Source organism: Denticeps clupeoides, chromosome 7 (assembly GCF_900700375.1).
Source record: "Denticeps clupeoides chromosome 7, fDenClu1.1, whole genome shotgun sequence".
Lineage (NCBI taxonomy): Eukaryota > Metazoa > Chordata > Actinopteri > Clupeiformes > Denticipitidae > Denticeps > Denticeps clupeoides.
In genome coordinates this window covers 224,648-247,905 of record NC_041713.1, presented here as the reverse complement: position 1 = coordinate 247,905, position 23,258 = coordinate 224,648, and the positions used below count along the sequence as shown (strand labels likewise).

At 44.7% G+C, this 23,258-nt stretch overlaps 1 protein-coding gene across 4 annotated transcripts in view; it reads left to right on the top strand.

Moving 5' to 3' along the window:
* kcnh6a (potassium voltage-gated channel, subfamily H (eag-related), member 6a) overlaps nucleotides 1-23,258 on the top strand; it is a 68,418-nt gene that overhangs the window by 3,952 nt on the left and 41,208 nt on the right. For 3 of the 4 annotated variants that reach the window (XR_003750350.1, XM_028987020.1, XM_028987019.1), the window contains exons 5-11: nucleotides 494-779; nucleotides 1,823-1,989; nucleotides 10,399-10,824; nucleotides 10,963-11,380; nucleotides 13,497-13,696; nucleotides 13,780-14,032; nucleotides 14,227-14,420. Coding sequence is in view for 3 of the 4 variants with exons in the window: in XM_028987020.1 (XP_028842853.1) it covers nucleotides 494-779; nucleotides 1,823-1,989; nucleotides 10,399-10,824; nucleotides 10,963-11,380; nucleotides 13,497-13,696; nucleotides 13,780-14,032; nucleotides 14,227-14,420 (1,944 nt within the window). In the remaining variant the exon portion in view is untranslated. The remainder of the gene's footprint in view (nucleotides 1-493; nucleotides 780-1,822; nucleotides 1,990-10,398; nucleotides 10,825-10,962; nucleotides 11,381-13,496; nucleotides 13,697-13,779; nucleotides 14,033-14,226; nucleotides 14,421-23,258) is intronic. The other variant, XM_028987021.1, reaches the window with a different exon arrangement.

Below are 23,258 nucleotides of genomic sequence, written 5' to 3'. Positions count from 1 at the left end.
TAACAGTTACTCAGCACTTGAGTAATTATATCACTACTTCCTTTTTTTACTTGTATTTGAGTAGTATTATTTTGGATTATTAGTATAATAATAATGATTGAGTAGTATTATTCTGTGGTGTCTCTGCCCGCCTCTGCCCAAATCACAGAGCTAAAAACACCCAAGGATGGCCAAGAGCAAAACGCTGGACTATTCTGAAGTGACCCTCTATGAGCCCTGGTCTGATCTGATTTCTTCTTTAATATAATTCCCCATGACTAATTTTCAATAAACTGTTATGTATTAATCCTTTTTTTCGTGACCCTTATGGGTTTTACTGCACCAGCAATTTTGTCCATGTGTGTAGGTGTTGATGATGGACATGACGATGTACAGTATCTCAGATGTTGGTGGCAGGTTGGCTTGTAGAGGGTGTTGAGGGTGTTGAGGGTGTTGGAGGTATTGATGACTGGGTCAGATGTTTGTTGATGCCCCACCCTGTTCTTTTTCTCAGCAGCCTTCTGATGATCAGGTGCCTCTGAAGGATTTCTGCATCCCATCTGAGACCAGCCTGCAGTCTGAGACTCGGGCCCTGATCCAGGAGGACCTTCTGGTGCCGTCTTCTACACACTCCACACCTACCCGACCCCCCCAAACGCTGGATCCCAACCTTCCCCTCACAACACACAGCCAAGCACAGGAGAGCGTGCAAAGTGTGCGGCGTGCATCTTCTCTGGATGACATTGATGGCATGAGAGTCGAGTGGGGCGCCCAGGCAGCTGAGAGACGCACAAGTAGAAGTAAGTGTGTGTGTGTGTGTGTGTGTGTGTGTGTGTAGAGCCGCTGATGATGTGAGGGCGGTCGTGATCAGTAGAACCTCCCACCTGTTGCTGTGGGGATATGTCTGTCCCAACGTGTCCTAGGGTCCAAGTCTTCATTTCCCAGTAATCTGGATTACTGTTCATAACTATAATAATTATAATTACCATCATCATTTCCTGCACACAGACAAACAAATAGGGTTGAATCAGGAGCTGAAATAAACTATTAGCATTTCCCTGAGCACAGCGGAGGCCTGGAGAGATGGAGCCACGCCGGGAACAGGTGGAGGCTTTCATCCCACCTTTCATCTTCCGCGTGTGTGTTCCTCATCCTAACAATGTTCACATGACCTACGACTTTTAACCCTGGCACATGTGAGGTCACATGAAGTGAAGTGAAAGTGAAGTGATTGTCATTGTCATACACTGCAGCACACGGTGCACACAACAAAATGTGTCCACTGCTTTTAACTTTGCTCAGTGGAACCTCAATGGCACCTTGGTGGCTCGGGATTCGAACCCACAACCTTCTGATTTGAACCCGCAACCCTTTGGTTACGAGACTGCTTCCTTACCCACTAGGCCACCACTAGCCATCTTCACAAATAAAGAAGGAGTGGTAGTAGCCTAGTGGGTAAAACACTCGCCTATGAACCTGAAGACCCAGGTTCAAACCCCACTTACTACCATCGTGTCCCTGAGCAAGACACTTAACCCTGAGTGTCTCCAGGGGGGGACTGTCCCTGTAACTACTGACTGTAAGTCTCTCTGGATAAGGGCGTCTGGTAAATGCTGTAAATGTAAATGTACGGATGAGAAGTAACATCCTTAGCAGCACTTTCATACTGGGATGGTGTGAGGTTTTATTTAAAGTTTCTACTGAACGGGACAGTGAATCTTAATATGAGCAGATAAAGCCGTTCTCCTTCAGTAAAACCTTTAATAAAGAAGACACCAGAATAGAATCGGGGTGGAACTGACAGTATGAACGTGTTGTGATGAACGTGTTCATTTGTTGTTAGACGCCAACTCCACGTCAGACTCGGACCTGATGCGCCACAGGACCATCGGTCGCATCCCGCAGGTGACGCTGCGCCCACCCTCTCCCACTGAGATCGAGATCATAGCATCGAGCAAGATCAAGGACCGCACACAGAATGTGACAGAGAAGGTCACCCAAGTCACCCAGGTAGGAACATCTGAAGGTTCCAATCTCAGTTCCTCAGAAGCGCTACTTGATCTTCCATACATCAATACTGGATGTATGAGGGGAATAAAGGGTGGGATCAGATAGGTGGCCTGCATCTGTATCATGTGTTGGTTTGAGTAAATTGGGTTGGGTTGTCATGGGTCATGGGCAGATCTCACGTGGCCGAGTGAGTGGTGCTGTGCTGAAGATTAAACCCACTAGAGTCTTCTTCGTTTAACCAGATCCTGATTTCATGGGAGGCCAGGTATAAAATTCTGATGGTGACAAATGTTCTCCTCACTCGTGAATTCTGCTCCTGATGGAAAAGGTCAGAGAGTGAGAGGTTGATGGCATTCCCAGGCAGGATGGAATCCCACAGTGACCCATATTCTTTACTGAGGGGTGAACAGGGACATACTCAGGTCTGCAGAGGGAAAACGTTGGTTAATAGATATGTTCTAGATGTTTGTGAGACACTTGCATTAGCTTGGGTTCTCCAGCTCTTGTGTGTCTGGAGTTGTGGAAGAGACAGTTATTGCATGTTCCTGTTTTTTTCCGTTGTTGCTGAGTGTGTTCTGTGGTGAAATCGTCGGAATGTGTGTGTGTCTGGCTGTGAGCAGTATTAACTGGCAATGCAACGTTCATGTGAGCAGAAAGGAAAAGCGCAGCAGTCCAACTTTCGTATCGACGTCTCGCTGCATCGACGCACATGGAGGCCGTGTGTCGTCCAGTCAGTGGAAAAATCCATCCAGCCTGTACACACACACACACACACACACACACACACACTCACACCACCAAGTGGCAAAACCACACCTGAACCCCCATGAACAGTCTGTGCTCATAATCAGTCTTCAGTTTTAAGAGCTTTATAGGTCAAAAGTAGGATTTTGTAGTCAATCCTAAATTTGATGGGTAACCAGTGCAGTGATTGTAAGACTGGGGTGATGTGGTCAAATTTCCGGGTTCTGGTTAGAACTCTGGCTGCAGCATTCTGTACTAGCTGGAGTTTACTCATGCACCTACTAGAGCATCCAGACAGTAATGCATTGTAGTAATCTAACCTTGATGTAATAAATGCATGGACCAACTTTTCTGCATCATGCATTGAAATGATATTTCTTATTTTCGCAATATTTCTAAGGTGAAAGAATGCTATCCTAGTGACATTATCTACGTGCGAATTGAATGAGAGACCTGCATCAATGATGACACCTAGATCCTTCACTTCAATACTCGGTGAGATAGAAAGGCTATCCAGGGTTATTGTGTGGTCAGCTTATGCCTGGCTGCTTGTCAGGGTTTAACAGGAGAAAGTTGGTGAGCATCCACTGTCTAATGTCCTTCAGACAATTCTCTATATTGTTCAGCCGCTGCCTCTGATCTGGCATTGCTGACAGATACAGCTAATACCGTGTTTGCGGATGACGTCGCCTAAAGGTAACATGTATAGAGAAAAAAATAACGGACCTAGGACAGAACCTTGTGGAACACCAAACTCTACTTTACTATGTGAAGACGAAACACCATTGATGTCCACAAACTGATACCGATCGGTCAGATATGATCTGAACCATAAGAGGGATGTTCCCTTAATCCAGATATCATTCTCTAACCTGGCAAGGAGAATAGCATGATCAATAGTGTCAAACGCTGCACTCAGATCAAGCAGGACAAGCAGCGAGATGCGTCCCTGATCAGAGGCCAACAGCAGGTCATTAACCACTTTAACCAGCGCTGTCTCAGTGCTATGATGAGGTCTAAATCCTGATTGATATACTTCATGGATGTTGTTACAGTCTAGGTATGCGCTCAGCTGCTGGGCTACGACTTTTTCTAAGATTTTTTATATAAACGGAAGGTTGGATATCGGTCTATAATTTGAAAGCTGACTGCGATCAAGAAGGGTATAATTTATAATGAGATTAGTTCAGACTCTTTAAGGAGGTTGAATCGGTGGTCAGCTATTGGAACCTTATTTTCCATAGAAATTTCGACGGAGCTCATTTCTATTTATAACTATTTTAGTATTAAAGAAATTCATAAAATCATCGCTACTATGATGATATTGAGCGGTAGTATCCGTTTCTGTCTTATTCCTGGTTAGTTTGGCTATTGTTTTAAAATCTGGGATTTTTATTCTTATCTATTAACGAGGAGAGATACGTCGATCGAGCCGCGATAAGAGCCGCATTATAGTTAAGTAGGATCTCCGTCCACGCTATTCTGAATACGTTCAATTTACTTCGACGCCATTTCTAATTTCCGTGGTCTTCTTAAGCGAGCGTGTGTGATCATTATACCAAGAAATTACGTTTTTCCCTGTTTTCATCAGGGCCAGTGGTGGCGTAGCGGTTCAGGAAGCGGCCCCCTGATCAGAAGATCATAAACCAGCACACACTGGTCCCCGGGCGCCTGTCATGGCTGCTCACTGCTCCCCTTTTTTCTAACGTACTAGACATTTGGTCGCTTGGTCGAGTTCATCAGCGGTGATAGATCTGGTAGGGGATTAATAAACCTCTGCGTTTAAACCTCTGGGGAGTTTATTGTGTGTTAGACATATTTCAAAAGCAGGAAATGATCTGAGTTTATCTCACATTGCGGAAGAGTGACTATCTTCTATATTTAAACCAGTACAAGATCGAGCGTGTGACCACCTTCATGAGTAGGTCTCTACCCTGGAAGAGGGTCCCTCTCTCCATCACTCCTTCCCAAGGTTTCTTCCTTTTTTCTCTCTTTTTCTCTCTCTTCTTTTTCCTGTGGAGTTTTTCCTTGTGTGCAGAAGGGTCAAGTGTGAAGGGTCAACTGCAGGGTCGCATATACACGCCCCCTACTCCCCACACGCTCCCCTGGGGTTTTACTCTTCAGGAGGACCATGTTTGTGTTGGGTGGTCAGCAGCTGACCTGGAGATGACCTTGACCTCTGACACTTGTTCTCTCCCCACTGCTCATCGCTCGGCGCTTTCTGCCGCATTTTCATCTCGGTGTGTGTTGGTGCCCTGTGATGTAACTTTCACTTTCACCCGCTTCATAATTGGATTTTGATTGGCTCAGGGCAGCAAAGGGGAAACGATCGCAGCCATTGATCCCTGCGTCCATTGATCGGTCTGCATTACATCGAGCACATTACATGACAAGCTTTACAGTGTGTGTGTGTGTGTGTGTGTGTGTGTGTGTGATTTAGTAGTCTGTAGAGGGGGGGTCTTCCCTTTTATTTCCGCAAACTGAAGATGTGTGTGTGTGTGTGTGCACGTGCGTGAGTTTCGCGGTTGTGTAGCTGTTTCTCATTTATACAAGTGTGTGTGTTTTGGTGTGTGTCTGAGCGTCAGTGGGCTGCTGGTCCTGCTCCACTCACAGAAGCCTCAACATGAGCTTCAAACAGAAACTTAAACCTGTAAGTGCTGCTGCTCCTCCTGTCTTTCATCCTCCTCTTCGTCTTCTCCTCTTCTTCCTCCTCTCCTCCTCTCCAGCTCGATGTGATGGCGCTTTGGTTGGAAGTTGCTTGCAGGTTGTACTATTTTGCTCCACGACTGTGGATTTGTGGGTACTAGATCTTTGGAAGCGACTTCAGGTTCCTGTGCTGTCTTCTGGAATTGGCGTGTGGGACAGGGGGACAGATTAAAGTTGTTTGTGGCGGTTCTGCTGTGGATCCTGATTTGATGTTTCCTGTTTCATCTCTAGTTGACCCACTAGTCTGTAGTAAAAGTGTCTTAAGAAAAGCAGACAGAGTGAAGAGCGAGAAGGAGGGGTAGATGCCCTCAACTCAACTCTGTTGTGAAGCAGTTACACTTGAACCTACACACTCCATCTGACTTGTTTTAATTAACATTTCTTGACGTTTAAAAGCTGTTTTATCTTCTGAAAGTTCTACCCTGAAGTTGATTTAATCTTTGGTTAGTTTGTATGATGTGGTCACGTTCAGACCATAAAGAATGAAGTTCGGGGGTTTCTTCTCCTTCCCTGTAGAGCACAATAAACTGAATAATAATAATCATTATAATGACACAATAATATTTTTCATTCAGATGAGGTTTTATGGACCAAGTTGAGAACAGAATAGAATAGAATAGAATAGGATGGATAAGAAATCAATTAGAACAGAACAAATTAGAAACGGAATAAAATAGATCAGAATGAATTAAAATAGAATAGAGTACAAACAGACCAGAGTGGACTAGAACTAGTGAATGTGGGGAGACTTCTGTCCAATTTAACCCGTCAGTTCCAGTCATCTCAACTTCACACTCAGCTGAGCTGCAGTTCTCCGTTTTTTATTCAACTTACAAACTAAACTAGTCTCTCTGAGCACAGCCTGTCATGGTCGTCGCCTTGCCAGGTTCGAACCCCACTTACTACCATCGTGTCCCTGAGCAGGTGTCTCCAGGGGGGGACTGTCCCTGTAACTACTGACTGTAAGGCGCTCTGGATAAGGGCGTCTGGTAAATGCTGGAAATGATCATGGGGTGGAGCGATGCAGTACTGACCTCCGTCAGAATGAACCCCATTCTGACCCCAACCCTTTACAAGAAGGTTCTCAGACAGGTACACAGATTTTTCCACGTGACCTCTGACATTTGATTGACCTCTGAATGTTTGATTTGAAAAGAGCTGAAACAGGTCTTCTCTGGAGGCCGGTTCCTCACGTAGAACATCCATAAATACACCCTCACACACACTTGCAGTCACTCGGCCTGTTTGGTGAGATGTTCCATGGCGCAGCACTCAGCTGTCGATTTTCTCTCTGGAAATTGGAGGAATTAGTGAGTGTTGGCGGTGGGCGGAGTGCTTGGGGGGTCACATGATTAAAAGAGCTTCATGCCACTTGCAGTTTTGGGGCTTTTGTGGGAATTCAGACAGGAAGAGGAGAACGTGAGCTCTGCTACACATATTCACACATCGAGCACAGCACAATGTAAACACACACACACAGACACACACACACACACACACACCTAGTACATGCAGGCAGCGCTTTACACTGTGGTAGTTCATGTTGGGATGGTGATGGAGCGCCGCTGTCTGTTCCGGGGTCCTGATGGAGGAGCTCTGGCTGCTCTGAAGACGCGTCTGTGCTGCTGCTTCTGCAGCCCCAAACACCACGAGATGGAGCACCTGGACATGGAGGCGCTGATCGTTGTGCCGGTCAGTATAGACCTCTGGAAGGGAACTGGAAGGTGGAGGTTTTACAGCTGAAATGATGCTTGTTGCTCAGGATGGATGCTCTTCTCACCACAGCTTCATGTGCTTCTGGTGGGAGGCAGTGATGTCGTTTATTTTTGTGATCTGGTGCTTCCATGGTCACTGATGGAGTGTGTGTGTGTGTGTGTGTGTGTGTTTGTGTGTTGGTGTGTGTGAGCATCAGAGTTGCATTAGCGTGCTGATAAAAGTTTATATAAATGACCTCATTTGATCTGTCTTTAAAGCCCCGCCCCCTCGCTCTTCTTCTCGCTCTCTCGCTCGCCCCACATATTAGCCCTGATTGATTAGTGTCAAGTGCTGGAGAGAGCAGATAATGGAAAGTGGCCGTGTTTGTTGCTGGTGACGTATCTGGGAACAAACTCTCCATCCTTCCACATCCCTGAACACCAGGAGCTCTAATTCGTTCAGACTCGGTACATTCGTTCAAGCTCGGTTTTACCGGCGGACTGATGCGTGGTTCATGAAGTCGTTCAACTCGTTTGTTCGTTACCTCGAGAAGGTATTTCGCGAACAACGCCTGTGGTGAATGATTTGATTTGACTCTTGCTGTTGTTGGCGCCCGCGGCGCTGTAGCACCATGTGATCTCGGCCATGTTTGGGTTCTGGCTGTGAACTGGGCCGATTGACCTTTCAATGCAAAGCAGGGCTGAACATTTCCAATCAATAGGCGACAAATGTGACCAGAGCTCTGAGCCGGCAGGCCAAACAGTGTTTAATCAAATCTGATTCCTTTAATACACCGTACACCCCGATATAGACGGTCTACTTTCACTGCAGAACCCAGAGAGAGGGTCTCACGCGGTAACTAAACCCCCAGCTACCCCGACTAAAGCTTCAGGGATCTTCAGGTAGACCAGTAGCGTAATGGGCACGACCATGACACTGGACTAAAACCTACTCTGCACTGTCCAGGACCTCCAAACAGAAGCTCCATACTACACTTTTACTGGACTTCTCCACCTCTACAACTGTAGGACTTTTTTTCTCTTCTTGGACAAACTATCACCAACACTGCAGGCTCACTCTACCCTGGAAGGGCGTCCCTCTCTCCATCACTCCTTCCCAACGTCTCTTCCTCTCTCTCATTTATTTGTTCCCCCAAGAATGTATTTCGCAAATGACGACTGTGGTGAATGATTTTATTTGAAAGACAGAATATTTTTGTGGTAATTTTCCTTGTGAAGGGTCAAGCGTGGGGGTGTCATCTGTAGGGTGTCAAAGCCACTGAAAGTGAAAGTGAAGTGATTGTCATTGTGAGACACAGCAGCACAGCACACGGTGACACAACAAAATGTGTCCTCTGTATTTAACCGTCACCCTTGGTGACAGTGGGCACCATGACAGGCGCCCAGGGAGCAGTGTGTGGGGACGGGACCTTCAATCAAGGGGACCTCAGTGGCACCTTGGCGGATCAGGATTCGAACCCCATTAAGACATACTGTATGTGATTATGGGCTTTATAAGAAATAAATGGTGCTGTTGTTGTTGTTACTGTAATTATTCACACTACACTCATATCACTACACTCATCACACAAGGACTGATGGTACTGTACTCTACTGTATTTCACAGCAGGTACTGTACTCTATTGTATTTCGTGGTACTGTACTTTAGTCTCACACTTCACACTATGGTACCGCACTGTACTCTACTGTAATTCACAGAACAACAACTACAACATTTATTTGTTATATAGCCGAAAATCACATACACACAAGGAAAACAAGGAAAAACTCTAGGAGAGAAAATAAAGAAAGGGACTGTACTGTTCTGTACTTCACTCTACTGTAATTCACAGTACTATTCACTACTATATTTCGTAGTACTACGCAACTCTATTTCATGGTACAGTACTGTACTGTATTTCATAGTACTATCTACGCTACTGTATTTCACGGTACTGTACTCTACGCTACTGTATTTCATAGTACTATACTGTTCTCTACGCTATTGTATTTCACAGTACTCTACGCTACTGTATTTCAGCGTTACTGTACTCTACGCTACTGTATTTCATAGTACTATACTGTTCTCTACGCTACTGTATTTCACAGTACTCTACGCTACTGTATTTCAGCGTTACTGTACTCTACGCTACTGTATTTCATAGTACTATACTGTTCTCTACGCTACTGTATTTCACAGTACTCTACGCTACTGTATTTCACGGTTCTGTACTCTACGCTACTGTATTTCATAGTACTATACTTTTCTATACGCTATTGTATTTCATAGTACTCTACGCTACTGTATTTCAGCGTTACTGTACTCTACGCTACTGTATTTCACAGTACTCTATGCTACTGTATTTCAGCGTTACTGTACTCTACGCATCTGTATTTCACAGTACTATACTGTACTCTACGCTACTGTATTTCACAGTACTCTACGCTACTGTATTTCAGCGTTACTGTACTCTACGCTACTGTATTTCAGCGTTACTGTACTCTACGCTACTGTATTTCATAGTACTATACTGTTCTCTACGCTACTGTATTTCACAGTACTCTACGCTACTGTATTTCAGCGTTACTGTACTCTACGCTACTGTATTTCATAGTACTATACTGTTCTCTACGCTACTGTATTTCACAGTACTCTACGCTACTGTATTTCACAGTACTTTTACGCTACTGTATGTCATAGTACTATACTGTACTCTACGCTACTGTATTTCACAGTACTTTTACGCTACTGTATGTCATAGTACTATACTGTACTCTACACTACTGTATTTCACGGCACTGTACTCTACTGTATTTCACAGTACTATACTGTACTCTACGCATCTGTATTTCACAGTACTATACTGTACTCTACGCTACTGTATTTCACAGTACTTTTACGCTACTGTATTTCATAGTACTATACTGTTCTCTACGCTACTGTATTTCAGCGTTACTGTACTCTACGCTACTGTATTTCACAGTACTTTTACGCTACTGTATGTCATAGTACTATACTGTACTCTACGCTACTGTATTTCACAGTACTTTTACGCTACTGTATGTCATAGTACTATACTGTACTCTACGCTACTGTATTTCACGGTACTGTACTCTACTGTATTTCACAGTACTATACTGTACTCTACGCATCTGTATTTCACAACTGTATCAGTGTCCTTTGAACCTTACTTGACTTTCAGCATTAACTCTCCAGAGTTTGATCATCAGGATCATACTGACTTTGCTTGTGCCCCATTCTCAGGTCTTGTCTCTGGGAGCAGATGTTCTTCCGGAGTACAAGCTCCAGGCTCCACGCATACACAGGTGGACCATCCTGCACTACAGTCCCTTCAAGGCAGTGTGGGACTGGTTGATCCTGCTGCTGGTTCTCTACACGGCCGTCTTCACACCATACTCCGCCGCCTTCCTGCTCAACGAGCAAGAGGACGAGCGCCGCCGTACCTGCGGGTACACCTGCAACCCCCTCAACGTGGTGGACCTGGTGGTGGACGTCATGTTCATCATCGACATCCTGATCAACTTCCGCACCACCTACGTCAACCGCAACGATGAGGTCGTGAGTCAACCGTCACGCATTGCACAGCACTACTTCAAGGGCTGGTTCCTCATAGACATCGTGGCCGCCATCCCATTCGACCTCCTCATCTTCCGCTCGGGGTCAGACGAGGTGAGTGTGCAGTCCACATCATTCATTATGTCATAAAATGCAGAACTATTGTTCTAAAAACATCACCAAGCAGTTGCTGTGAAACTGGACTGGAGGCCACAGCTGTTTATTAAAGGCACCTTCGCGCTCTTTTAAAAGCCTCAGACCACCACTCTGATTGGCCTGCTGAAGACGGCCCGGCTGCTGCGATTGGTCCGTGTGGCGCGGAAACTGGACCGCTACTCCGAGTACGGGGCGGCGGTGCTCTTCCTCCTCATGTGCACCTTCGCCCTCATCGCCCACTGGCTGGCGTGCATCTGGTACGCCATCGGGAACGTGGAGCGCCACGGCTCCGCCCGCGTTGGCGGCATGCGGATCGGCTGGCTGGACAACCTGGCCGACCAGATCGGGAAGCAGTACAATGACAGCGACGTCACGTCAGGACCGTCCATCAAGGACAAGTACGTCACCGCCCTCTACTTCACCTTCAGCAGCCTCACCAGCGTGGGCTTCGGCAACGTCTCCCCCAACACCAACCCCGAGAAGATCTTCTCCATCTGCGTCATGCTCATCGGCTGTGAGTGTCTGTGTGGGTGTGTTTGTGTGTGTGTCTGTGTTTGTGTGTGAATGTCTGTGTTTGTGTGTGTGTGTGTGAGTGTCTGTGTGTGTGTGTGGGGGTGTGTTTGTGTGTGTATGTGTGTGTGTGAGTGTCTGTGTTTGTGTGTGAGTGTCTGTGTTTGTGTGTGTGTGTGTGTGTGTGTGTGTGAGTGTCTGTGTTTGTGTGTGTGTGTGTTTGTGTGTGAGTGTCTGTGTTTGTGTGTGTGTGTGTGTGTGAGTGTCTGTGTTTGTGTGTGAGTGTCTGTGTTTGTGTGTGAGTGTCTGTGTTTGTGTGTGTGTGTGTGTGTTTGTGTGTGTGTGTGTGTGTGTGTGTGTGTGAGTGTCTGTGTGTGTGTGAGTGTCTGTGTTTGTGTGTGAGTGTCTGTGTTTGTGTGAGTGTGTTTGTGTGTGAGTGTCTGTGTTTGTGTGTGTGTGTGAGTGTCTGTGTTTGTGTGAGTGTCTGTGTGTTTGTGTGTGAGTGTCTGTGTTTGTGTGTGAGTGTCTGTGTTTGTGTGTGTGTTTGTGTGAGTGTCTGTGTTTGTGTGTGAGTGTTTGTGTGTGGTGTGAGTGTCTGTGTTTGTGTGAGTGTGTTGTGTGTGTGAGTGTCTGTGTTTGTGGTGTGTGTGAGTGGTCTGTGTTTGTGTGTGTGTGTGGTGTGTGTGTGTGTGTGGGGGTGTGTTTGTGTGTGTGTATGTTGTGGTGGTGAGTGGTCCTGTGGTTTGTGTGTGTGGTGTGTGTGTGAGTGTCTGTGTTGGTGTGTGTGTGTGTGAGTGTCTGTGTTTGTGTGTGTGTGTGAGTGTCTGTGTTTGTGTGTGTGGGGGTGTGTTTGTGTGTGTGTGTGTGGTGTGTGTGTGAGTGTCTGTGTGTGTGTGAGTGTCTGTGTGAGTGTGTTTGTGTGTGAGTGTCTGTTTTTGTGTGTGTGTGTGTTGTGTGGTTGAGTGTCTTTTTTTGTGTTTGTGTGTGTGTTTTTGTTGTTTGTGTGTTTTTGTGTGGTTGTTTTGTGTGTGTGTGTGTGTGTGTGTGTTTTTGTGTTTGTGTGAGTGTCTGTGTTTGTGTGAGTGTGTTTGTGTGTGGTGTCTGTGTTGTGTGTGAGTGTGTTTGTGTGTGAGTGTCTGTGTTTGTGTGTGTGTGAGTGTCTGTGTTTGTGTGTGTGTGTGAGTGTCTGTGTTTGTGTGTGAGTGTCTGTGTTTGTGTGTGTGTGTTTGTGTGTGTGTGAGTGTCTGTGTTTGTGTGAGTGTGTTTGTGTGTGAGTGTCTGTGTTTGTGTGTGTGTGAGTGTCTGTGTTTGTGTGTGTGTGAGTGTCTGTGTGTGTGTGTGGGGGTGTGTTTGTGTGTGTGTGTGTGTGTGTGAGTGTCTGTGTGTGTGTGAGTGTCTGTGTTTGTGTGTGAGTGTCTGTGTTTGTGTGTGTGAGTGTCTGTGTTTGTGTGTGTGTGAGTGTCTGTGTTTGTGTGTGTGTGTTTGTGTGTGTGTGAGTGTCTGTGTTTGTGTGAGTGTGTTTGTGTGTGAGTGTCTGTGTTTGTGTGTGTGAGTGTCTGTGTTTGTGTGTGTGTGAGTGTCTGTGTTTGTGTGTTTGTGTGTGAGTGTCTGTGTTTGTGTGTGAGTGTGTGTGTTTGTGTGTGAGTGTCTGTGTTTGTGTGTGTGTGAGTGTCTGTGTTTGTGTGTTTGTGTGTGAGTGTCTGTGTTTGTGTGTGAGTGTGTGTGTTTGTGTGTGAGTGTCTGTGTGTGTGTGTGTGTGTGAGTGTCTGTGTTTGTGTGAGTGTGTTTGTGTGTGAGTGTCTGTGTTTGTGTGTGTGTGAGTGTCTGTGTTTGTGTGTGAGTGTCTGTGTTTGTGTGTGAGTGTGTGTGTTTGTGTGTGAGTGTCTGTGTGTGTGAGTGTGTGTGTTTGTGTGTGAGTGTCTGTGTGTGTGTGTGTGTGTGTGAGTGTCTGTGTGTGTGTGAGTGGGTAACTCACAGGTAACTCAAGGGTAACAGTGACGGCCCGGGTCGGGAAGTCCCAGGTTGAAACCCCACTTACTACCATTGTGTCCCTGAGTGTCTCCGGGAGGACGGTCCCCGTGTGGTAACTGCTGTAAATGGATGCAAATCTCCCCCTGCAGCTCTGATGTACGCCAGCATCTTCGGGAACGTATCGGCCATCATCCAGCGGCTGTACTCCGGTACGGCGCGGTACCACACGCAGATGCTGCGCGTCAAGGAGTTCATCCGGTTCCACCAGATCCCCAGCGGCCTGCGCCAGAGGCTGGAGGAGTATTTCCAGCACGCCTGGTCTTACACCAACGGCATCGACATGAACGCTGTCAGTGTTCCACACACACGCATACCGCGACGAGGCGAAGGCACGTCTATAGACCCCGCCCCCTCTCTCTCTCTCTCGCTCAGGTTCTGAAGGGGTTCCCTGAATGCCTGCAGGCTGATATCTGTCTGCACCTGAACCGCAGTCTCCTGCAGAACTGTAAGGCGTTCCGTGGGGCCAGCAAGGGCTGCCTGCGCGCCCTGGCCATGCGCTTCAAGACCACGCACGCCCCACCCGGGGACACGCTGGTGCACTGTGGGGACGTCCTCACCGCCCTCTACTTTCTCTCCCGGGGCTCCATCGAGATCCTGCGCGAAGACGTGGTGGTGGCCATCCTGGGTGGGTGAGAGGCAATGAAATGGCCGGGTCTTTGGACATTGTTCTTTCGTCCCCTAGTGGTCACTGATGGCTGTGCAGCATATTTTTTATTTATTTGAATTCATTTGAATTTCTGTACATTACTCTTCTCAACATTTAGCTCGATCTGAAGTAAAGTGAGGGTCCTCCTGTTGCTTATTTACACCCCTCCCCAGGCAAGAACGATATTTTTGGGGAGCCCATCAGCCTGTACGGCCGGCCAGGGAAGTCATGTGCAGACGTGAGGGCGCTGACCTACTGTGACCTCCACAAGATCCAGCGAGACGACCTGCTGGAGGTGCTGGACATGTACCCCGACTTCTGCAACGTCTTCTGGGGCAACCTGGAGATCACCTTCAACCTGAGAGATGTGAGTGGCTCCACACACCCAGTCACCATGAGGCCAGTGTGTTTGGGTGTGTGTGTACAGTGCCTATAAAAAGCATTCAACCTTCTTGCCAGTTTTCATGTTTTGTTGCCTCACAATATTAAATGAAATGGACTGTTTGAGATTTTGCATAATTGTATTTAACGGACATTAATTTTTTTATTGTGAAGCAATTGTCTTACTGAAAGGTGAACCTCAAAATCCACAGACGGGCTGAAACATGTTTTTCTGCAAGAATATCCCTGTATTATTATAGAATATCCCTGTATTGTTATTAGAGGTGGGCATAGATTAATTTTCTTAATCTAGATTAATCTCACTGTAATCTTGGACTTAATCTAGATTAATCTAGATTAAAATGGCTCATTTGAATTCTTCCGAAGGCATTCAGAATATGTGTGCTACCCAAATAGTGACTAAAAGTAAGTCTTTGAGAACGGGTTTCTCAAGTCAGGTGGCGCATTAGACCAGGGGCTCATCTCCTGTTTCCAAAATGCATCACAAACTGCTTGAGAAAGCTGTTCTACTATGATAATTGGTGATGAAAATAAATTATGTTCAATATGATGTACTTGTGTTTACCAACTGTTTATTCAGTTAAATAGCTGCATCCATGTTACCACGTCACGTTTGATGTGGTAATTTCACAGTTTGAAGACTCGTTCTCGCCCCCTACAGTGCAATTTGGCTAGGTATACATCCGCGCTAAAATATCAAGGTGAAAGTCATCATAGTGTAGCGGTTCTTCTTCTGCGTTGTGGAACTTTTTGTTTTCGTTTCTTGAACCACAAATGATGAGCTGACACCCAAGAGATTTTCTGTGCAAAGTGTATTCTGTACAAAAAGCAAGGTCGCGTCAGAACATCGCGTCTTACTGCACCTCTCACAACTCACGCCATGTGTCCAAGAGACCTGAACCGGGTCTCAAAAACAAAATAAAAGTCTTTAGGAAATAAGAAACTAAAAGACACAAGAAAGAAGAAATATACTTATAAATCTAGTGTAACCATTTAACTCCGGCACAATAGTACAATATCCCTGTATTATTATATAATATCCCTGTAATATTATATAATATCCCTGTATTTTTATAGAATATCCCTGTATTATTATAGAATATCCCTGTATTATATAATATCCCTGTAATATTATATAATATCCCTGTATGTTATAGAATATCCCTGTATTATTATAGAATATCCCTGTATTCTTATATAATATCCCTGTAATATTATAGAATATCCCTGTATTCTTATATAATATCCCTGTATTATTATAGAATATCCCTGTATTCTTATATAATATCCCTGTATTATTATAGAATATCCCTGTATTCTTATATAATATCCCTGTAATATTATAGAATATCCCTGTATTGTTATATGATATCCCTGTATTATTATATAATATCCCTGTATTCTTGTAGAATATCCCTGTATCCTTATATAATATCCCTGTAATATTATTTAATATCCCTGTATTGTTATATAATATCCCTGTATTATTATATAATATCCCTGTATCCTTATATAATATCCCTGTAATATTATATAATATCCCTGTAATATTATATAATATACCTGTATTGTTATAGAATATCCCTGTATTATTATATAATATCCCTGTATCCTTATATAATATCCCTGTAATATTATATAATATCCCTGTATTCTTATAGAATATCCCTGTATTCTTATAGAATATCCCTGTATTATTATAGAATATCCCTGTAATATTATAGAGTATCCCTGTATCCTTATAGAATATCCCTATAATATTATATATTATCCCTGTATTGTTATATAATATCCCTGTATTCTTATATAATATCCATTTACAGCATTTATCAAGACGCCCTTATCCAGAGCGACTTACAATCAGTATTTACAGGGACAGTCTCCCTGGAGCAACTTAGGGTTAAGTGTCTTGCTCAGGGACACAATGGTATTAAGTGGGATTTGAACCCGGGTCTTCTGGTTCATAGGCGAGTGTGTTACCCACTAGGCTACTACCACCCTAATATCCCTGTATTATTATAGAATATCCCTGTATTGTTATATAATATCCCTGTATTATTATAGAATATCCCTGTAATATTATAGAATATCCATGTATTCTTATATAATATCCCTGTAATATTATAGAATATCCCTGTATTGTTATAGAATATCCCTGTATCCTCATATAATATCTCTGTAATATTATATAGTATCCCTGTATTGTTATATAATATCCCTGTATTATTATAGAATATCCCTGTAATATTATAGAATATCCCTGTATTGTTATATAATATCCCTGTAATAATATATAATATCCCTGTATTCTTATAGAATATCCCTGTATTGTTATATAATATCCCTGTAATTGGGTCTGTCAGGAAGACAGACCATTTATTATTGTGCTATGAATGGCAAAAAAGAACATGTCTCACGTTAAAGACCGCCACGCGAAGACCGTCAAACGTAAAGAAACAACGGAGTGGTCAGGCCGAAGGCCTGACCACTCCGCACACGATGATATATTTTTTGTTTTGGTAGGTCGTACGGCCCGGCCACAAATCGGGTTAAAACGTGTAAAAAGTACCGTTTACCATCGTGCCGGGAACGCGTTTTTGGCTCCCTGAGGCTAACCGTTGAAGCTAGCGACCCGAAAATCGAGGCGGGGCCGAAGGTGCTGGACATGTACCCCGACTTCTGCAACGTCTTCTGGGGCAACCTGGAGATCACCTTCAACCTGAGAGATGTGAGTGGCTCCACACACCCAGTCACCATGAGGCCAGTGTGTTTGGGTGTGTGTGTACAGTGCCTATAAAAAGCATTCAACCTTCTTGCCAGTTTTCATGTTTTGTTGCCTCACAATATTAAATGAAATGGACTGTTTGAGATTTTGCATAATTGTATTTAACGGACATTAATTTTTTTATTGTGAAGCAATTGTCTTACTGAAAGGTGAACCTCAAAATCCACAGACGGGCTGAAACATGTTTTTCTGCAAGAATATCCCTGTATTATTATAGAATATCCCTGTATTGTTATTAGAGGTGGGCATAGATTAATTTTCTTAATCTAGATTAATCTCACTGTAATCTTGGACTTAATCTAGATTAATCTAGATTAAAATGGCTCATTTGAATTCTTCCGAAGGCATTCAGAATATGTGTGCTACCCAAATAGTGACTAAAAGTAAGTCTTTGAGAACGGGTTTCTCAAGTCAGGTGGCGCATTAGACCAGGGGCTCATCTCCTGTTTCCAAAATGCATCACAAACTGCTTGAGAAAGCTGTTCTACTATGATAATTGGTGATGAAAATAAATTATGTTCAATATGATGTACTTGTGTTTACCAACTGTTTATTCAGTTAAATAGCTGCATCCATGTTACCACGTCACGTTTGATGTGGTAATTTCACAGTTTGAAGACTCGTTCTCGCCCCCTACAGTGCAATTTGGCTAGGTATACATCCGCGCTAAAATATCAAGGTGAAAGTCATCATAGTGTAGCGGTTCTTCTTCTGCGTTGTGGAACTTTTTGTTTTCGTTTCTTGAACCACAAATGATGAGCTGACACCCAAGAGATTTTCTGTGCAAAGTGTATTCTGTACAAAAAGCAAGGTCGCGTCAGAACATCGCGTCTTACTGCACCTCTCACAACTCACGCCATGTGTCCAAGAGACCTGAACCGGGTCTCAAAAACAAAATAAAAGTCTTTAGGAAATAAGAAACTAAAAGACACAAGAAAGAAGAAATATACTTATAAATCTAGTGTAACCATTTAACTCCGGCACAATAGTACAATATCCCTGTATTATTATATAATATCCCTGTAATATTATATAATATCCCTGTAATATTATATAATATACCTGTATTGTTATAGAATATCCCTGTATTATTATATAATATCCCTGTATCCTTATATAATATCCCTGTAATATTATATAATATCCCTGTATTCTTATAGAATATCCCTGTATTCTTATAGAATATCCCTGTATTATTATAGAATATCCCTGTAATATTATAGAGTATCCCTGTATCCTTATAGAATATCCCTATAATATTATATATTATCCCTGTATTGTTATATAATATCCCTGTATTCTTATATAATATCCATTTACAGCATTTATCAAGACGCCCTTATCCAGAGCGACTTACAATCAGTATTTACAGGGACAGTCTCCCTGGAGCAACTTAGGGTTAAGTGTCTTGCTCAGGGACACAATGGTATTAAGTGGGATTTGAACCCGGGTCTTCTGGTTCATAGGCGAGTGTGTTACCCACTAGGCTACTACCACCCTAATATCCCTGTATTATTATAGAATATCCCTGTATTGTTATATAATATCCCTGTATTATTATAGAATATCCCTGTAATATTATAGAATATCCATGTATTCTTATATAATATCCCTGTAATATTATAGAATATCCCTGTATTGTTATAGAATATCCCTGTATCCTCATATAATATCTCTGTAATATTATATAGTATCCCTGTATTGTTATATAATATCCCTGTATTATTATAGAATATCCCTGTAATATTATAGAATATCCCTGTATTGTTATATAATATCCCTGTAATAATATATAATATCCCTGTATTCTTATAGAATATCCCTGTATTGTTATATAATATCCCTGTAATTGGGTCTGTCAGGAAGACAGACCATTTATTATTGTGCTATGAATGGCAAAAAAGAACATGTCTCACGTTAAAGACCGCCACGCGAAGACCGTCAAACGTAAAGAAACAACGAAGGCCTGACCACTCCGCACACGATGATATATTTTTTGCTTTGGTAGGTCGTACGGCCCGGCCACAAATCAGGTTAAAACGTGTAAAAAGTACCGTTTACCATCGTGCCGGGAACGCGTTTTTGGCTCCCTGAGGCTAACCGTTGAAGCTAGCGACCCGAAAATCGAGGCGGGGCCGAAGGCCTCGCCGAGTCTTACGATCCGACGTATGGGACGAGTCGGTGCACCAACGGGGGTTTGGAAAACCCGGAAAAAGCCGGAAAACCGGGAAAAAGGCAATAAAAGGACACGTCTTACGTCCAAGGCCGCCACGATAAGACCGCGAAACGCACAGAAACAACGGAGTGGTCAGGCCGAAGGCCTGACCACTCCGCACACGATGATATGATTTTTGTTTTGGTAGGTCGCACGGCCCGCCCACAAATCGGGTTCAAAGCGTAAAAAGTGCGGTTTACTGTTACGCAGAGGAAGAGGTTTTCAGCTCCCTGTGACCAGCCGTAAAAGCTAGAGACACGGGAGTCGAGGCGAGGCCGAAGGCCTCGCCGAGACACACGATCTGACATATTGGATGTGTTGCTACCGCCAACAGTGGTCAGGAACACATGAGAAATAGGGAAGAAGGCCAAAAAGGCCATGTCTCGCATTTGTGGCTGCCACGCTAAGGCCGTGAGACGCACAAAAAAAACGGAGAGGTCAGGCCGAAGGCCTGACCTCTCCACACACAATGACGTATTGGTTGCTTCTTTGGGGATTACAGGAGGGCCACAAATCACGTCCAAAACATTAAAAGTGTGAAAAAATCTGGTTTCCAAGAATTTGCGATGAAACGCTTCACAGCACACACACGATTCTCATATCAAATCGTGCGGCTTGTCGTTACGCACGGTTTGACGTATGGCTCGGCTCGGCCGGATTTACGGTCCGCGCGCAATTAGCCAAAAAGCGTTTTCGGAACGCGTTTAATATTCTAGCCCAAAATTGGACTTTTTTGGAGTTTGCGTCCAGACGGTTTGACATACAAAGAAGATATTGATGTCGTCTCGTAGATCTCGCCATGGCCGACGATTTGACGTATGGTTTATCTCCGTCTGACTTACGGATCATGCACAAATTTGGGAAAACAAAAAAGTGTAAATGCGCGAAAAAAATTTATTGGGTCTGTCAGGAAGACAGACCATTTATTATTGTGCTATGAATGGCAAAAAAGAACATGTCTCACGTTAAAGACCGCCACGCGAAGACCGTCAAACGTAAAGAAACAACGGAGTGGTCAGGCCGAAGGCCTGACCACTCCGCACACGATGATATATTTTTTGTTTTGGTAGGTCGTACGGCCCGGCCACAAATCGTGTTAAAACGTGTAAAAAGTACCGTTTACCATCGTGCCGGGAACGCGTTTTTGGCTCCCCGAGGCAAACCGTTGAAGCTAGCGACCCGAAAATCGAGGCGAGGCCGAAGGCCTCGCCGAGTCTTACGATCCGACGTATGGGACGAGTCGGTGGCACCAACGGGGGTTTGGAAAACCCGGGAAAAGCCGGAAAACCGGGAAAAAGGCAATAAAAGGACACGTCTTACGTCCAAGGCCGCCACGATAAGACCGTGAAACGCACAGAAACAACGGAGTGGTCAGGCCGAAGGCCTGACCACTCCGCACACGATGATATATTTTTTGTTTTGGTAGGTCGCACGGCCCGCCCACAAATCGGGTTCAAAGCGTAAAAAGTGCGGTTTACTGTTGCGCAGAGGAAGAGGTTTTCAGCTCCCTGTGACCAGCCATAAAAGCTAGAGACACGGGAGTCGAGGCGAGGCCGAAGGCCTCGCCGAGACACACGATCTGACATATTGGATGTGTTGCTACCGCCAACAGTGGTCAGGAAAACATGAGAAATAGGGAAGAAGGCCAAAAAGGCCATGTCTCGCATTTGTGGCTGCCACGTTAAGGCCGTGAGACGCACAAAAAAAACGGAGAGGTCAGGCCGAAGGCCTGACCTCTCCACACACACTGACGTATTGGTTGCTTCTTTGGGGATTACAGGAGGGCCACAAATCGCGACCAAAACATTAAAAGTGTGAAAAAATCTGGTTTCCAAGAATTTGCGATGAAACGCTTCACAGCACACACACGACTCTCGTATCAAATCGTGCGGCTTGTCGTTACGCACGGTTTGACGTATGGCTCGGCTCGGCCAGATTTACGGTCCGCGCGCAATTAGCCAAAAAGCGTTTTCGGAACGCGTTTATTATTCTAGCCCAAAATTGGACTTTTTTGGAGTTTGCGTCCAGACGGTTTGACATACAAAGAAGATATTGATGTCGTCTCGTAGATCTCGCCAAGGCCGACGATTTGACGTATGGTTTATCGCCGTCTGACTTACGGATCATGCACAAATTTGGGAAAACAAAAAAGTGTAAATGCGCGAAAAAAGTTTATTTATTGGGTCTGTCAGGAAGACAGACCATTTATTATTGTGCTGAGAATGGCAAAAATGAACATTAAAGAATGTTAAAGACCGCCACGCGAACACCGTCAAACGTAAAGAAACAACGGAGTGGTCAGGCCGAAGGCCTGACCACTCCGCACACGATGATATATTTTTTGCTTTGGTAGGTCGTACGGCCCGGCCACAAATCAGGTTAAAACGTGTAAAAAGTACCGTTTACCATCGTGCCGGGAACGCGTTTTTGGCTCCCTGAGGCTAACCGTTGAAGCTAGCGACCCGAAAATCGAGGCGGGGCCGAAGGCCTCGCCGAGTCTTACGATCCGACGTATGGGACGAGTCGGTGGCACCAACGGGGGTTTGGAAAACCCGGAAAAAGCCGGAAAACCGGGAAAAAGGCAATAAAAGGACACGTCTTACGTCCAAGTCCGCCACGATAAGACCGTGAAACGCACAGAAACAACGGAGTGGTCAGGCCGAAGGCCTGACCACTCCGCACACGATGATATATTTTTTGTTTTGGTAGGTCGCGCGGCCCGCCCACAAATCGGCTTCAAAGCCTAAAAAGTACGGTTTACTGTTGCGCAGAGGAAGAGGTTTTCAGCTCCCTGTGACCAGCCGTAAAAGCTAGAGACACGGGAGTCGAGGCGAGGCCGAAGGCCTCGCCTCGACACACGATCTGACATATTGGATGTGTTGCTACCGCCAACAGTGGTCAGGAAAACATGGGAAATAGGGAAGGAGGCCAAAAAGGCCATGTCTCGCATTTGTGGCTGCCACGCTAAGGCCGTGAGACGCACAAAAAAAACGGAGAGGTCAGGCCGAAGGCCTGACCTCTCCACACACAATGACGTATTGGTTGCTTCTTTGGGGATTACAGGAGGGCCACAAATCGCGTCCAAAACATTAAAAGTGTGAAAAAATCTGGTTTCCAAGAATTTGCGATGAAACGCTTCACAGCACACACACGAATCTCGTATCAAATCGTGCGGCTTGTCGTTACGCACGGTTTGACGTATGGCTCGGCTCGGCCGGATTTACGGTCCGCGCGCAATTAGCCAAAAAGCGTTTTCGGAACGCGTTTAATATTCTAGCCCAAAATTGGACTTTTTTGGAGTTTGCGTCCAGACGGTTTGACATACAAAGAAGATATTGATGTCGTCTCGTAGATCTCGCCAAGGCCGACGATTTGACGTATGGTTTATCGCCGTCTGACTTACGGATCATGCACAAATTTGGGAAAACAAAAAAGTGTAAATGCGCGAAAAAAGTTTATTTATTTATTATTTATTATTTCAGCCTTTTTTCGGCAATTAATGCGGGTCGTACCGAAGCACGCACACCCGCGTGTTATATATCAAAAATTAGAGCTTTGTTGCGTGAGGTGTGCTATTACTTTTATAAGCGATCGGACTGGGCCTGGCCGAGCTATTAACGCTGAAACAGGGTCATTTCCCATTGGAATGTATTGATCGCTAGTTTTAGCATTGGTAGCATTTGTAAAAAAAACTTCTTTGAAGTGATACTGCAGTACCACATTAAAGAATTCCCATTTTACAAATTACATGCCCGCGGCTGTGACCAATGCCCGGACAGACCCATCAAAATTTCCCCTGGAAT